The sequence below is a fragment of the Oenanthe melanoleuca genome, chromosome Z (assembly GCF_029582105.1).
Source record: "Oenanthe melanoleuca isolate GR-GAL-2019-014 chromosome Z, OMel1.0, whole genome shotgun sequence".
Classification (NCBI taxonomy): domain Eukaryota; kingdom Metazoa; phylum Chordata; class Aves; order Passeriformes; family Muscicapidae; genus Oenanthe; species Oenanthe melanoleuca.
Window position 1 is genome coordinate 2467403 of NC_079362.1, and position 14075 is coordinate 2481477.

General features: G+C 41.6%; 1 protein-coding gene across 1 annotated transcript; it reads right to left on the reverse strand.

The window, feature by feature from the left end:
• Positions 1–1235: 1235 nt before the first annotated feature.
• On the reverse strand, positions 1236–12852 carry ARRDC3 (arrestin domain containing 3). Its single transcript, XM_056513704.1, has 8 exons — positions 12333–12852; positions 8986–9067; positions 6734–6881; positions 5357–5459; positions 4692–4948; positions 4131–4293; positions 3202–3356; positions 1236–1790 (listed from the first exon to the last, which is right to left on the reverse strand). Exons 1-8 carry the CDS (start codon positions 12610–12612, stop codon positions 1734–1736), a joined length of 1245 nt encoding a protein of 414 aa, XP_056369679.1. The 5' UTR covers positions 12613–12852; the 3' UTR covers positions 1236–1733.
• Between the last annotated feature and the right edge of the window lie 1223 nt (positions 12853–14075).

Consider the following 14075-nt stretch of genomic DNA (forward strand, 5'->3'; position numbering starts at 1 on the left):
CGTGTCCCTTTGTCAGTGATCTGTGTTCCATAGTTTCTAAAGAGCAAAGTTGACTTTCATTGTACATACCTATCATGCAAGCAGCACTGGTATTTGTTAGCACAGGTAATAGCTCCATTGCACTCTTTTTCCTGGGGCACACTCAAGGGCAAGTGCTCTTTCCACACAGTTTCTTGCATTCTATATGGATTCATGGTATAATTCAGTGTTCTGTTTGTTTTAAAGCTCTTGAGAGTGCCACAAAAGATGCAGTCATCAAAGCAGTTCCAGCTAACTCATATTTAAGTATGGCTGGTAACACTGATCTTTCCCACTTTAATTATACTTCTAATCTTATACAGTATCATAAACCCTGAAGGTAATACAAAGTGCACAAACCGAGCTCTTAGCATAGAAGAAGCTTTTCCTGCAGTTTGAAATATACTTTCTACTACACTCATCACACATAAATTTTTTGGTGATTAAGTAGCTATATATAAAAATAAATTTACTCTCCCTTTCTATCCCTACTACTTGAGATATTGATCTGCGAATTCCAGACAGTGTATGACCACTTCCTTTTAGAAATGTTTGGAGGAACATATGGTGTCTGCTGGTGCTGCTTTCATTTATGCCTTTTTTTTAGAGCTTCACAACTTGAACACTTTATTTATTAAAGTGGAAAGAGAAATGGGAATGAGGTGGGTTTTGTAACTTTTGCGTATGTCCCTATTCCAGATCTCCCTCTCAAGTAAAGAACAAAAACAAAACACAAACACAAAACAAAAAAAGAACTAACTCAACAGTGCAACGTAAAAAACCAAATAGCATTCCAACAGTTTGGCAAGTGATGAATTCACCTGAGATTAAGTGATTTTTAGGCAGTCTGTAACAAAATGCTGCTTTGCGATAATAGTAGAAAGGCAACAAATTCTTAAAAGAAATCAAGAAAGTATACAATCTTGATGAAGTCTATTAGTTTCTTTCTATTAATTCTTCACCCTCCCACCCTATCCCCATATCTGTTGCTTATCTACTACAGTAGGCTGCAAAACATACAGCAAGAAGGATTGGCTTGAAGGCATTTGATGTTTGTAAATAAATCCACAATAGGATCCAAGCTGAAGAGGTGATACATGATCAGCCTACTAGGACAATTCTGAGCATGTGCATATGCAGGTAAAGTCCAGGCTACATTAAATTAAAAAAAAAAAAAAAAAAGAAAAAAAAAGAAGAAGTCAGTGCATTTGTCAAAGTCTGTTGCTGTTGGGTTTTTTGTTTGTTTCTTTCTTTTTTGTCAAAGCTTTCTTTTGCTCCTTATTGTGCGGACCACAAGAAATAAGAAAGGGGTAACAACTGTCCGGCGTAAATGAGAAAAAGCTGTAGTGACACTGAACCGCACCATGTAAGCAATAAGCATGTGCAAATTTCCAAATCATAAGAGGAAGCCAAACCTCTCTTAATGTGGTTTGAGTGTTTGGACACACATCACTGTAGGTTAGTAAGGCTGCTCCTAGTATGTGCCAGTATTTAAGAGGGAGGGGGGGAAAGCTCAGTTCTTCAAGCATGTGGAGCAGTCCTACAATGTTACTGTAGGCTTCAAAGCATGATCACAGGTTGTTTTCATTTATTCACCACACAGGCAAGAGCAAACCCACTTTCTTTGAAAGTGTCTTCTCCACTATGACGCCTTGACCTTCAACACGGGAGGTATGATTCCAAACCCAAGTTAAGTCAGCTTCTTATGGATTCCTTCAACGAGAAGGGCAAGATGGTCTGTCGTCTGTGGGTTGATCTGGGTTTGGATCAATCTAAACAAAAGAGGAAAAAAACACAACAACCCAAGGTATTTTTAGAACTGATTGCTAGAATATAAACCAATCCAAACCCTAATTTTTTTTTATGTCCAAGACAGTCAGAGATAAATGATATTCCCAATCCAAAAGTTACTCAAGTAACTGAAGAATCTCTAGAAACTACATAAAACTCTGAATTGAAAATTACTAAGTATAGTGAAACATTTTAAACTACAGGTTGATAGTAGCTTAAAGATAAGTACAAGGATGTAGTAAAAATCTGAAAAAAATATTTCCTTAGCACAAGTGTTCCAAACTATTTATTGCATAGTAAGAAGACAACCTGACTGATAACTTAACATTTAACTTAAAATACTGAATTGATTCCACAGGACATTTTACTTAAAAAGGCACAAAATTATTAGCAAAAAGTTCTTCTACTTAATTTGTAAGCAATGAATCCTGAAAAACCCCATAAAATGTTTCAAAAGTTCATGTGTTCCACCCACCCCTCTTCTCCCTTTCAACAAAAGGAAGGAGGTGGAGGTGAAGGACATGGTTTCTAACTTAGGTCTTCAAAACATGATAGAAGTGTAATTTAAGAGGACACTATATAGTTTGGTCAGTAATTTCAAAAAGACATTTTTACAACAACAGAAAAGCTTATTTCTAATATCTAGAGTACCTAAAATGAAAAGGCCCTGAGTATTGTAGGTTTATGTTACAGAAGAGTCCTCAAACAAGAAATAAAAAACATCTCACTCACTCACTAGCAGATTAAGTGTTTCAAGAGGGAAAGAAAAAAAACCAAGAGTGGGTGGATCCAGCGAGATTTAGGCAAAGGACACTATTCTATTTTGTCCTGTACGCTGCTTTTCCCTGAAAAATGTAAACATGGCTATTGAAGCTTTCGAAGCCTAAACTTGTGTTTGTTATTGAGTGACTCTCACAGAACTAAACTAGCAGACAGAAATGTCTGAACTAAGCATTTAGAGAAACCTGAGCCAGGAAGTATGCCTTTGTATCTTCTCTGCATGGAAATTCTCATACACACAAAACACTAAAAATACAGAGTACTTTTAGAAACTACGGGTGAAAAATAATTTGTTGTGCACCTACAGACTCAAAATATTGGTATTCACTAATGTCACACATTACATATATAATGCAATGTAACTTTAGTAAGTTGCCCAGAGGGTGCAAAACCATTTCAGAATCTCTATGAAACATTAGAATAGTGAAGAATCCTGGAAAATATCTGATGCTATTTACCTGCGCTCTGCTAACTCTAAGTTACCTTTTCCCCCCTTTTTTTTAAAATTTTTCTTTATTTGTGCTGGTTTTCATAAAGTAGAAACAGTTTCTTACATTTACTTCAACATTTATTCCACACAGTACACTCATAATTTTATTTTGTGGTACCTACTTCTGAATAGAGGGGTGGAGGCAGAAAACGAAACTCTTGGATGTAGGCAAACAGTGGTCCTGGAAGTGCTCTCTCAAAGTCATCACAAGCACCTAAGGGTGCAAGGCTGGACTGTCGCTGTTCCTCTGTCACCACTTCTGCATAGCTGGGAGGTGCTGCAGGGAAAAGGCACACGCAGTTCGAACAACAAGTTCTTATGCATGTCAAAACATATAAGATGATAAATATTAAACTTTAATACTGTAAAATGCACCAGCAAGCAGATCAATTACTTTCATGATTTTTCCACAGTTAGTGAACACAAAAAAGAGGGTAGACTGCTATAATTTTAAAACTATGCCCAAATCCAAGAGCAGACTGACTATTGTTCATTGTGGCTTGTTACCTTCAAATTTAAAGCATACTGAGAGTACTGAATTTCTGTTACAGTCAGTCATTGCATTCCTCTGGACTCCATCATTTGTACATTAAAACCCCCAGATGTTTATGTACACAAAAAGAAGGAAGATGCTACAGTTTCTCCTTTGACAGAAGAGATTCCTACTGAAATGAATTACATTCTCTTTCCACAAAGTGTTGGCTGATGATTATAAAGGACACCTTAATTGTCATTCTGGCAGGTTACACTCCCTTAAAACCAAGGATATAGTTGAGATACTTGAGGCAGAATTAATTCTGCCCAGGTACAGTGGCATTCTGTGCTTTCACTTGCACCAGCTTCCAAGCAGCTGGATTCTACTGCCTGTACACCTGAGAGAGGAAGGCAAAGAGGGGAACTCCATTCTTCTACAGAGCAAGCAGGTAGCAAGGAAACATCCACAAGGGATTTTCTATGGACCTTATTATGAAGGATGTAATTTGTGTCTGTCTGCATGACAGCAATGAATAAAGCACATAAAAATCAAAACAGACTTGTTTTGTCAGGTTACCTTCTGGTCTTTCGGGCAGCGTCAGACCAAGCCAATTCATATTCATGCTACACTGGCTGCTTACACTTGATGTTCTGCTACCAAACGGGTGTAGAGGAATGGTGCCAATGACCAGTGGTAAATTAAGGAATAAATCCATGGCGCCAGGAATATCCACATATACCTAAGCAACAACGAAGAGGTATAGATGAAAAATAAGCTTATACGAGCACTTCATAATTATTAGACTAAAATCTCCAGCTATGCAATTTTTCACAAGCAACTGAAGTTTCATTTTGTTAATTTCAGAGCCAATGTCCCTATAGAGACAAAAAGCCCTCCAAATTAAAGGCAGCTTTGTATTCTTAAAAGTCCTCACATGGAAATGTCATGTACTCGTAACACATTCGCTTAGCACACGCAAGATTTAAACTGAATTTACTTAATAAAATTCTTGCCAGGACATCTGAAGCCAAGCTATGTATTTCTTTTGTAACTAGTTAATTGTTCACAATGCTTTGTTAACAATTTGCAAGGAAACATGGAAAATTACTCATGCTCCAATGAAACAACCCAACATACCATCAGTGAATACTCCACACGGATTATACTACAGTCAAGGATTGAAGGAGAAACAGGTGGAATCTTCAACTGTTTGCCATTCCAGGTTTCTGTTTTCCCAGATGACAAGGATTCCCCACGCAGGTTGGCAACAAGCTGTTTGACTTCTTTCATTTTCCCTTTGGCATAAAATGCCTGTGTTTGGTAAATGGCTGCCTTTGGCACCACCACACGGGAAGAGCAGTTCTCAATCTCAGCAAAGATCTGAATTGATTCACCTGAAATAGAGCAAAAATTTCATTTTTTTCTACGTATTTGCAAGGCAACTGAAGCAAACTGCCACATACTGAAACAAATTGCCATGTGTATTGTTGTAAGGCACCAGACCCTGCTAGCAATGCTACACACTTTGAATAAACATCCACTCATGGTAGCAGGAGTAAGATCTCCCTGAGGTAAACCTAACAGAAAAATACACAGGCCCACTAACAGGAGATGTCCTTTAACAATAAGGAGACACATGCAAGATTAACAAAATTAAGTAGTTTAAAATAGTAAGACAGATGAATGCAGACCAAAATGGCAAGAATAGTGTAAGTATTTCTTTTATATAACAGCAGCTAAGTACAAACTGTCATTTCAAAAGGGAAGGAAAAGCATTTCCCATAATTACTTCTGTTACGTACCTGGGGTGTAGCCCTTCCTTTCAATTTTGGCACTTAAGGATATTGGGCCTGAGGTACAAAACCAACAACAGAGAGTTTTTTCTTTTGTGCCTGCTTGGGGTGACTGCAAGAAAAGAACAATATTTTCCATTTAATAGAGTGCTCCATTAATATTTTAATCTGTTCTAAAGTAACACACAAAAAATTTTTGGTTATATACTTTCTATGCACTTTGATAAGCATATCTATTTTCTTTAGAGGGAGAAACCTCAAACAAATTGCACTGTGAAAACTCTTAAGCTTTATTCTAATTCTATACTTGTTAACACTGTTTTTTTACTACACTTCATACTACAATTACACTTAAGCAGGTTTTTTACATAAATAAATTTAGCACAGTTTAAGGAAAGGTTTTATAGCCTACATATCCCACCATATTGTTGAAGAGCTTTTAATTTACCAGTAAACTAGAATATCTATGCAGTATAATATTTAAGAAACAATAACAAAAGTGAAGTATTGTAACCTTGACTCCTGCTATTTCCTGTTTCAAAATGAGCCTGTTTCACCTGTATTAAACAGCCTGTTATTTTACATGACACAAGGATTTAGGACTTGATCCAAAGCCCATTAAAGTCAAATGAGAGTCTTTTGATTTTAATGGAATTTGTGCAAGGCCAATGTCTCCTTGCAGGTCTGCTTTTTCACCCATACACACAAGAAACCTGTTTCAATGGATTTTGAGATTTTTTTCCCCTCTCCACTGGGGGTGAATTTTAAGAAGAGTGGGGGGAATGGAAATTTCAGGCCTGATTGAAATCAAATCAGCATTGAAAGCAGTTGTGATACATTGTTGTGACATTTTAGAAAACGATTATGGAGCATTGTGATAATTTCTCCCCATTGGTAGAAAACTATCCAAATGAAAATTATCAATTATGCACACCAGTACATTATTTACTTTGCATTTTTAAGTTTGCAGCCTGTCACACTAGTTCTTTTAAGTTTCACTGTTCTTTATTCAAAATCAAAAAGGAACAGTTCTCAAAATTTTCCTTCTTACTCACACTTAACAATTTAGTATTAATTTAAATTGACAAAATTATTTTACATCTCTTAGACGTGAAGCAACTCAAAGCACAGGAAAATGTAGCTTTCAAAATACCATTACTTACAGAGTTGCAGAACTAATGTAATACTTAGAAAATTGGCTGCAACTAAGTATTTTTCTTATGTAAGTATAATAAAAATTTAAGTATTACATATATAATATATATAAATAAGTATTACGTAATGTATTGGATAAAATTAGATATAGGTATTGTTTAAGTTATTAAACTTCATTTTTTTTTTTTTTTATGCCAGAAACAAAAAAGGAGCAATTCTGTCAATTCTTACCAGTAATGAAGGAGTGTTGATATCTATATGTTCAAAGACTGTAAATTCCTTCTTTAATTTTACTGGTAGAAACCAAGGCCTATGCAATTCGGCTTTCACCCAATAGCGCACACTGCCATGTCTGCCTTCGAATGAGGTAGCAAGTGGTCTGTGCAGGACACAAAGGTCAAAACTGAGTAAAGTACTTCTGCCTCATAATGATACAATTGATCAATCCAGTGATTAGTATACTGAACTGCATTTTTAATGCGCTGCAGTACTTAATGAAGCGTATCTCAGAAAAATTCAAGATTAAAGATGGGAGAAAAAATCATCTCCAATTTATCTTCTTACAGTTTTGCATAGATTTTAAGAGTCAATTAAAGAATTGTACTAGAAAATGCCAGGAGAGCACAGATTTCCTTTAAGCTTAAGAGGTCACTTCCACATCTAGGGTAAAGCATGTCCTTTTGACTATCAATTTAAAATTACGATTAGTATCAACCAATTATAGTCTCGAATATTGCATTTTGTAAATCATTGTGTATCATTTACTTGGTCAGTAGCTCAACATGAGGCTAATTTTAGCTGTAACTCAGCACTTCCGTAGTTAAGATCACCTTAAGCAGAGTAAATATTACAACTTGGAGTTCTGAAGAGAGGCTATTTTGAGTACCTTCTAATCTTTCACTACTCTGATGAGACAAATTAAAGCATTTATAATACCTAAGAATGTACATATATATGCATATATGTTTATATATACAGATACATATAAAATCATGAAGACTGAAATTTATCAAATCAAGGAAGTCTATTTTAGAAGCTGGAGGGAAGATGATGCAGGTAGTTTTTGCAGGTCTGTGAGCATAGTCTTTTTTACTGTAGTACAAAATGAAAGATAAAGTATCTTCATAGCTCAATTATTTCCAATTAACAGTAGTTTCTGTAACTCATCTTTATTTTTATCAAAGTCTTTTTTTCTACTTTACTACACTTTGAATACATTTTTATGCATACATTAAAATAAAGTATTTGTAACACTTCCATATTTTCCACAGAGAATAATACTAGCCGTACTAGTGCTTTACTAGAATTATTCTTTCAGTTACAGGTTTGACTTGTATATTTGCACATTTAAAATGTTTAGGTTTTTTTCCCAGTAATGGAATTAAAAGGATTTTCTAATCCACCTTCAGTGTTTTGTTTTGTCCCATATTCTGTAGAGGGAAAAATCAGTAAGAATGATGCACATCTTTACACTGTTGCTCTGAAGTTTATCTAAGTTTTGGAAGTATTCTATGGACACAAAATTGCAAGTAAGTAGGCCACATCAAAGTTAAGCCTTTTAATATTACCCTTTCTTTTTCCAGTATTATTAAAAACTGGGTTCACAGATATTCCTTCATGGCACTTAAAAAGAACCTATGAATTGACCAATGCTTGTGATATTTTGCTATCTGGCTGTTTCACTTCAAGCTAAGCATTTCATGTTCATGTTTCTAATGTTTTGGGTTTGGTTTTTTGCTGTTTGTGTTTTTATATGCCCCTTTAAACTCAAGGGAAAATATCAGGACTGGCCTTACTAGATAGTTCTTGCATTTGAGATTTTCAGAGAATGCTAAATTGCCTTTAAATTCTCCATGTTCAGATATCTTCACAGAAAATCTTACTGTAACAGTGTAGAAGTCCTGTGCTCTTCACTCTGAAGCTGTAGAAGTGTTTGTCATCTGCACCTCTAATAAACAACCTTAATACTAGACAGTGAGCTTAAACTGCAATATTTTCAGTAACTTTCAAAACTTTAATGACTCCTACTTGCCTTTTACAGCAGAAGGTTCATTTTCCACTGTGCTCTTATCCCTAGCTCTGCTGCTCTGCATAGTTCCAGTAAATGGTTGAGTTAGAAGGTACCTCAGACACTCTGCAGGACTCCAAGGACAATTTAAATTCCTCTCCCTCCCCTTGGGAAGGGGTAATAGATTGGAATATCTAATAAGTCAATAAGGCTTGGTAAAAAGAAAGTGAGCAACTGGGCAGCAGTGAGCTCCTTTTTAGTGGAAATTATATTTAAAAAAAAAAGAAAAAGAAAAAGGATGGGTACACCAGTGTAAAAGCAACCTCTTCAGTTTAACGAGATTATGTTCTCTACTGGATGTTGGAGCACAATTCCTACTACCATTGAAAAGGTTTCCCCTCCACCCACAGCAGGAGTTTTGGTCAGGCAGGTGGGCAGCAGGGCCCTGTGTGGAGGACTGTGAGAGGGTACTTACGTTTGTGGAAGCTCGAAGCTGAATGCATATTCATGCCTTCCTGAATGGATGGTGTGAAGGCCTTCTTCTGAATTGTCATCATCTAAAAGAGAAAAAAACCAAACATGCTAAACCAGCTGCACACATACTGTACCTTGCATAGGCTTCTCTTCCAGAAAAAAAAGCACTTTGCTCACACATTGCAACACTCAAATAACGTGATGCTCCAGAAACAAGGATCTCCAGTACATTAGTTGTTAACTGCTGGAATGCAGACAACTCTGCAATTGACAGCTCTGTCTGACAGAAAGGTAGGCTAGATTGCCACCTTCGCCATAAAGGGGAAAAGAGGTTAATTTGTTTTAATATAATCCTGCCTCTGAACAGAGACACAGTTTCAACTGCTGCCATTTCAAGGCCTCCATGCACGGTCTGTAAAGGAAATCATGCTGCTTTCCACTGCAAATGCTAGTCAGAATGAACCAGACCTGGCTTTTTACCAGCATTAACAGTACCAAGTCTGCAGCTTAAGATTAAATATAGAAATTTGGCTTCTTTGTATCTCCTGCCTGGCAACAGTGTCCACACATTAATCACACATACGCAAAAAAAACCTGTGAGAAAGGAATAAGAGTGTATGAGCACCGCCCAGAAAGAACCAGACAGATTCAGGGGCATAGGAAATGGCAAGCTGCCCAATTAATACTACCTAGAGCTAAACTTTTTCTTTCTTCAATACGTTAACTCGACCTTGCTCAGACAGGAAGACACAGATGTTTTTATGCCAGGAACGCTGACCCTTGTTTATGGCCATGATTCCTTGTCCAGCTTCAAATGCCACAAGAAAATTGCAGCTTATTGTGACATAAAAGCAGAAAAACGCTGACTCGGTCAAAATAAAAGTTTAGTGAAAAATGACTGAGCACCTCGCTCATAAAAAGGGCTGGGATTACAAAAGGGGATACAGCGAGACCAAGTGAAAGGGAACAGCTTGTGTGTGACGGTCTGAAACGTTAATGGAGGCGCACAGGAGGGTTCTAAGTTCCTATTGTCCTACAGGAACGCCGATGCTCAACCTCCTGCGGTGCAAATACCGAAAATTAAAAAAAAAAAAAATAAAATAAACAAAACAAGCAAATAACAACAAAATCTCCCGGCAGCCAGATGTGGAAATAAACGCACCTTCAGCACGCAACCTTCCTCAACCTAAGTCAGAAAAACCTGCCGAAAGAGCGAAACAATGTGCCGGCGTGAGGGTGGGTTTCTATACCGCTGGTTTGCGGTTGAGATTTTTTTTGTTTTTTTTAAATAAACACGATGTATTAATTTTTGTTTAATTTTGTTCGGGGGGGGGGGGGGAGGCGTGCTTTCGGCGGTGGCTGCGCCGCTCTCCGCCCCGCTCCCCCCCTTCCTGCCAGCTCAGCAGTCCCGCCACGCCGCGGTAAACAAGTGCTGAGCTGTCAATCAGCGCGGGCTGGAGCAGGAGCCGACCGGCCTGAACCGGAGCGCAGCCAGCCCCGCCGCCCTCACACACGCGGCGTGCGCCTCCGCACCGAGCGCCGGCCGCCCTCAGGGGACCGGACCGGCGGCGCTACGGACGTGACAGAGGGCAGCGCGTCCGCCCTCCCTCCCTCCCTGAGGGGCTCCGCGCCGCGCCAGCGCCTCGGGGAGCGGCCCTCACCCGAAACCTGCGCCCTCACCCCCGCCGCCAGCGCCCCGCCAATCAGCGGCGGGCATCGCCTTAGCAACAGGGCAACAAACGGCGGCCGGCCAATCAGGGGGCGGCGGGGGGCGCGGCCGGGCCGCGGGGCAGCGCTCGGGGCGCTCATTGAAACGCGGCCGCCGGCGGCAGCTCCGCCAGGCCCCGGTCCCGGCCGCTCCCACGCGTGCTGCCCTCACCGCGGCCGGGCCGCGGGGCAGCGCTCATTGAAACGCGGCGCCCCTGTGCCGGCCGCTCCCACGCGTGCTGCCCCCGCCGCGGCCGCGGCTCCGGCTTGGCCGCACGCTCCCCTGGCCACGGAGGTGCGGGAAGTTACGCTCGGGAGAGCGATTCCTGAGGCGGGTGGGAGCCGCGAGTCACCTCGGTAGCGCGGTGTGTGTGAGACATGAAGCCAAAAAAAAGAAAAAAATAAGAAAGACCGGAGCTCTGCTACAGCGTTGAGCTCGGGAATACTGTGTGCCGGGCTATGTGCTACCCGGAGTTGTTCAAAAATTACATTTTTTTTTTCCCCCGGAAAGAACGAGAAATATCGCATCGCTGCAGAGTATATGATGCATAATCAGGGGAAAAAAAAAAAGGGGGGGGGGGGGGACAAACAGCACAAAAAAAATTACATAACCGGTTTTTAACATTATTTTCTTGCGCTGGGGAATTAAGTCATCGCCACCACCTGACGCGTGCGGCCAATCTGCGCGGAGCGGGCGGCGCACCCCCCTCCTCCGAGCCGGTCCCAAACAGGATTGAACCGCTTCGAACAAAGGCTGCGAAGTTCGGGGGGAAAAAGAAATGAAAAACACAGAGAACCCCCGGGCCCCCGCGCCTCCACCCCTCCGGGGAAGGGGTCTGCACTACGTGGGGAGACCGCGGCGGCTCCAGTGGGCAGTGGGGAGCAGGAGGGGCTCATCTCCCCAGTTTTGGGAGAGATGCTCCCATTACGCAACACCGCTTCCCCCCTCTCTCTCCTCCCCCTCCTTCTGCTCCCCATCAAGGGCTTTTCGGACACATCTTTACATCGGGGTGACCCCCAAAGCCGAGCGGGGCGTAGCGCCGGCCCACGAAAATTAAAAGATTTTTGCCAGGGTGAGAGTAATACCTAAAAGAGAAAAAAAAAAAAAAAATTACGTGGGGTGGTGATATGTCAAAATAAGCCAGGGAGACTCTTTTATCTGCCAATAATTAGCCATCCTGAAAAATTCGTTGTATTAGCACCCCAACAGCACCAGCAGAAACCCGCACGTGTCAGAAAGTACGGTTTTTATGCTTTCACTGTGTTTCATGATTTTTTATAAGGATTCTGCCAATGAAGTCCACTGTCCATCTGGCTGTGATTTTACAGCTGTTTTTCCCCACGGAACGGGAAATCCTACTAAGTATAACCAGGAAGGGGGGAAAAAAATGGTAAAACATTAGGAAAAAAACTTCTTAATAAATGGCCATGCTGGAAGGCAAGTAGTTCAAAGGAGTCCGCCTGCTTGCAGGTACTTTGCAAATGCATCTCCTGTAACTCCATCGCCAAGACACGACCCCGGGCACGTCCTGCTCTCCAATGTACCCATTAAAAAAGAAAGGGCTAAACCGCGGTGATACAAAGATGCATTTATATTTTTTTTCTCATTAAAAAAATAAAGCAGCAGAGTTAAGGCCTTACCTCTCTCTTGGCCGATCAGGATGTCTTTATGGTTGAAATATTCCACTTCTTCGGTGTAGTTCTGTGTATAGGCAGTGTTGGATCCAGCATTCCTCGATTCAGTCCAACGCACTTTAGCGTGCCCCCTCGCATGGATTTTAAGGGATTTCACTCTAATTTCCCCAGTTACTTCTAGACTGACCCTTCCTGAGACCGTATCCCCGCTAGAGTACACGGGGACATTGCTGTCATTTAGACAGTCAAAGCTTATCGTCAGACTCTTCACCTTCCCCAGCACCATGGTTTTATAGCAAAGCGTACAAAAATAGACTGTAAAAAAAAAAAGAAAAAAAAAAAAAAAAAAGAAGGGGGAACCCAAAACCAACTAACCCCGAGCCCCTGGGGCGCAGGGGTGCGGCGGCGCGGACCCTAGAGGCGGCTCATGGGGGCGGCGGGGAGCCCCGGCCCGGCGCGGGCAGCGCTGCTGCCGACGCGGCGTCTCCCCACAAAGGCGCTGCCGCGCCGCCGCCGGCCCCGCCTTATAAGCGCGGTGACAAACAAGGCAGGCGCGCATGCGCCGCCCCGCCCCGCCCCGCCAGGGCAGCCCCGGCCCCGCGGCACCGCCGCCGCCGCCGCCTGAGGGGACGCGCGGGGTGTGAGGCGTCCTCGGCCCGTCCTGGAGATAGGGGTGTCATCGGCCGGGTGTGGGGTGCACTCGGCCGGGCCTGGGGCTCGGGGTATCCTCGAGGTGTCCTCGGCCGTGTCTGGGGCTCGGGGTGTCCTCAGCCGGGCGCGTGGATCGGCGAGTCCTCGGCCGGGCGTGGGGCTCGGCCACCCCCGGCGGCGGCTCCAGGCAGGATGGCAGCGTTCCACCCCTACGAAGGGACGAAAATTGTGCCTCACTTAACAGATCTTGCTCTGAAACTGGCAAATTCTGCCAGTTTGGTTTTTTGGTTCGTAGGATTTTGCTTTTGCGTTGTTTTTTTTTTTTTTTTTTTTTTTTCCTTTCTGTGTATGTGTGTGTGTCTAAACAAGCGAGCAAAGCTTGATTAGGAAGTGATAGAAAAAAAATGGCAAGAAATAAAAAGCACTCTTGGCTTTCAGGATAGTGCATATTCCACTACTAGGGAATCCTCTCTGGAAAGTTGTGAAAATTAGTATTGATTCGTCTGAATTTAACTAATCTGGTACCAATGATTGATTGCCCCAGTAATACAAATTACATTGCTGCAAATCCTCACTGGGAACGTTTCCGACTGTTGATTTTTTATTTATTTTTTTATTATTATTAATTTGGTAGTGCTGTTTCTCTAGTAAATGCTCTGGGCTTGGTTATTTAATAGTACATTAGCTAATTCTTGCACTCTTCCCTGCTGACACATAGTTTTCTGTGAGAAGTATGATGGTGGTGGATGACATCCCCCAAGACACCATGCTTTGGGGAGACTAAACCAAGATGCACCACTGACATTTCATGCAAACAGTTACGTTTTGAAAGTGTTTGCCTATTCTTGCTGTTTTTTCATAAGTAAAAAAAGTCGCATTTTCCTTGGTCTGACACCTGGTGGATATTCTCATGCGTTCTCTTGTGGCCAAAGGTGTTCAAGTCTCTTGTGGGTAAATTTGGACTTTCTATGCTTTTGCACCATCTCGTGGTAAACATCCATACTTCTTTAGCTCACACAATCATAGAGCCTTTGAGGCTGGAAAAGACCTTCAAAATCCTGAAGTCCAAGCATAAAAAGAATGCTTACAAGAGAAGCA

Excerpts from the sequence above, each read along its gene's own strand:
- ARRDC3 (XM_056513704.1), bottom strand. The coding sequence starts at position 12,612 with ATGGTGCTGGGGAAGGTGAAGAGTCTGACGATAAGCTTTGACTGTCTA. Across the intron at positions 5,460-6,733 it reads TCAACACTCCTTCATTACTG|TCACCCCAAGCAGGCACAAA; the intron begins GTAAGAATTGAC and ends CTTTTCTTGCAG. Across the intron at positions 3,357-4,130 it reads GCTGCCCGAAAGACCAGAAG|CACCTCCCAGCTATGCAGAA; the intron begins GTAACCTGACAA and ends TTTTCCCTGCAG.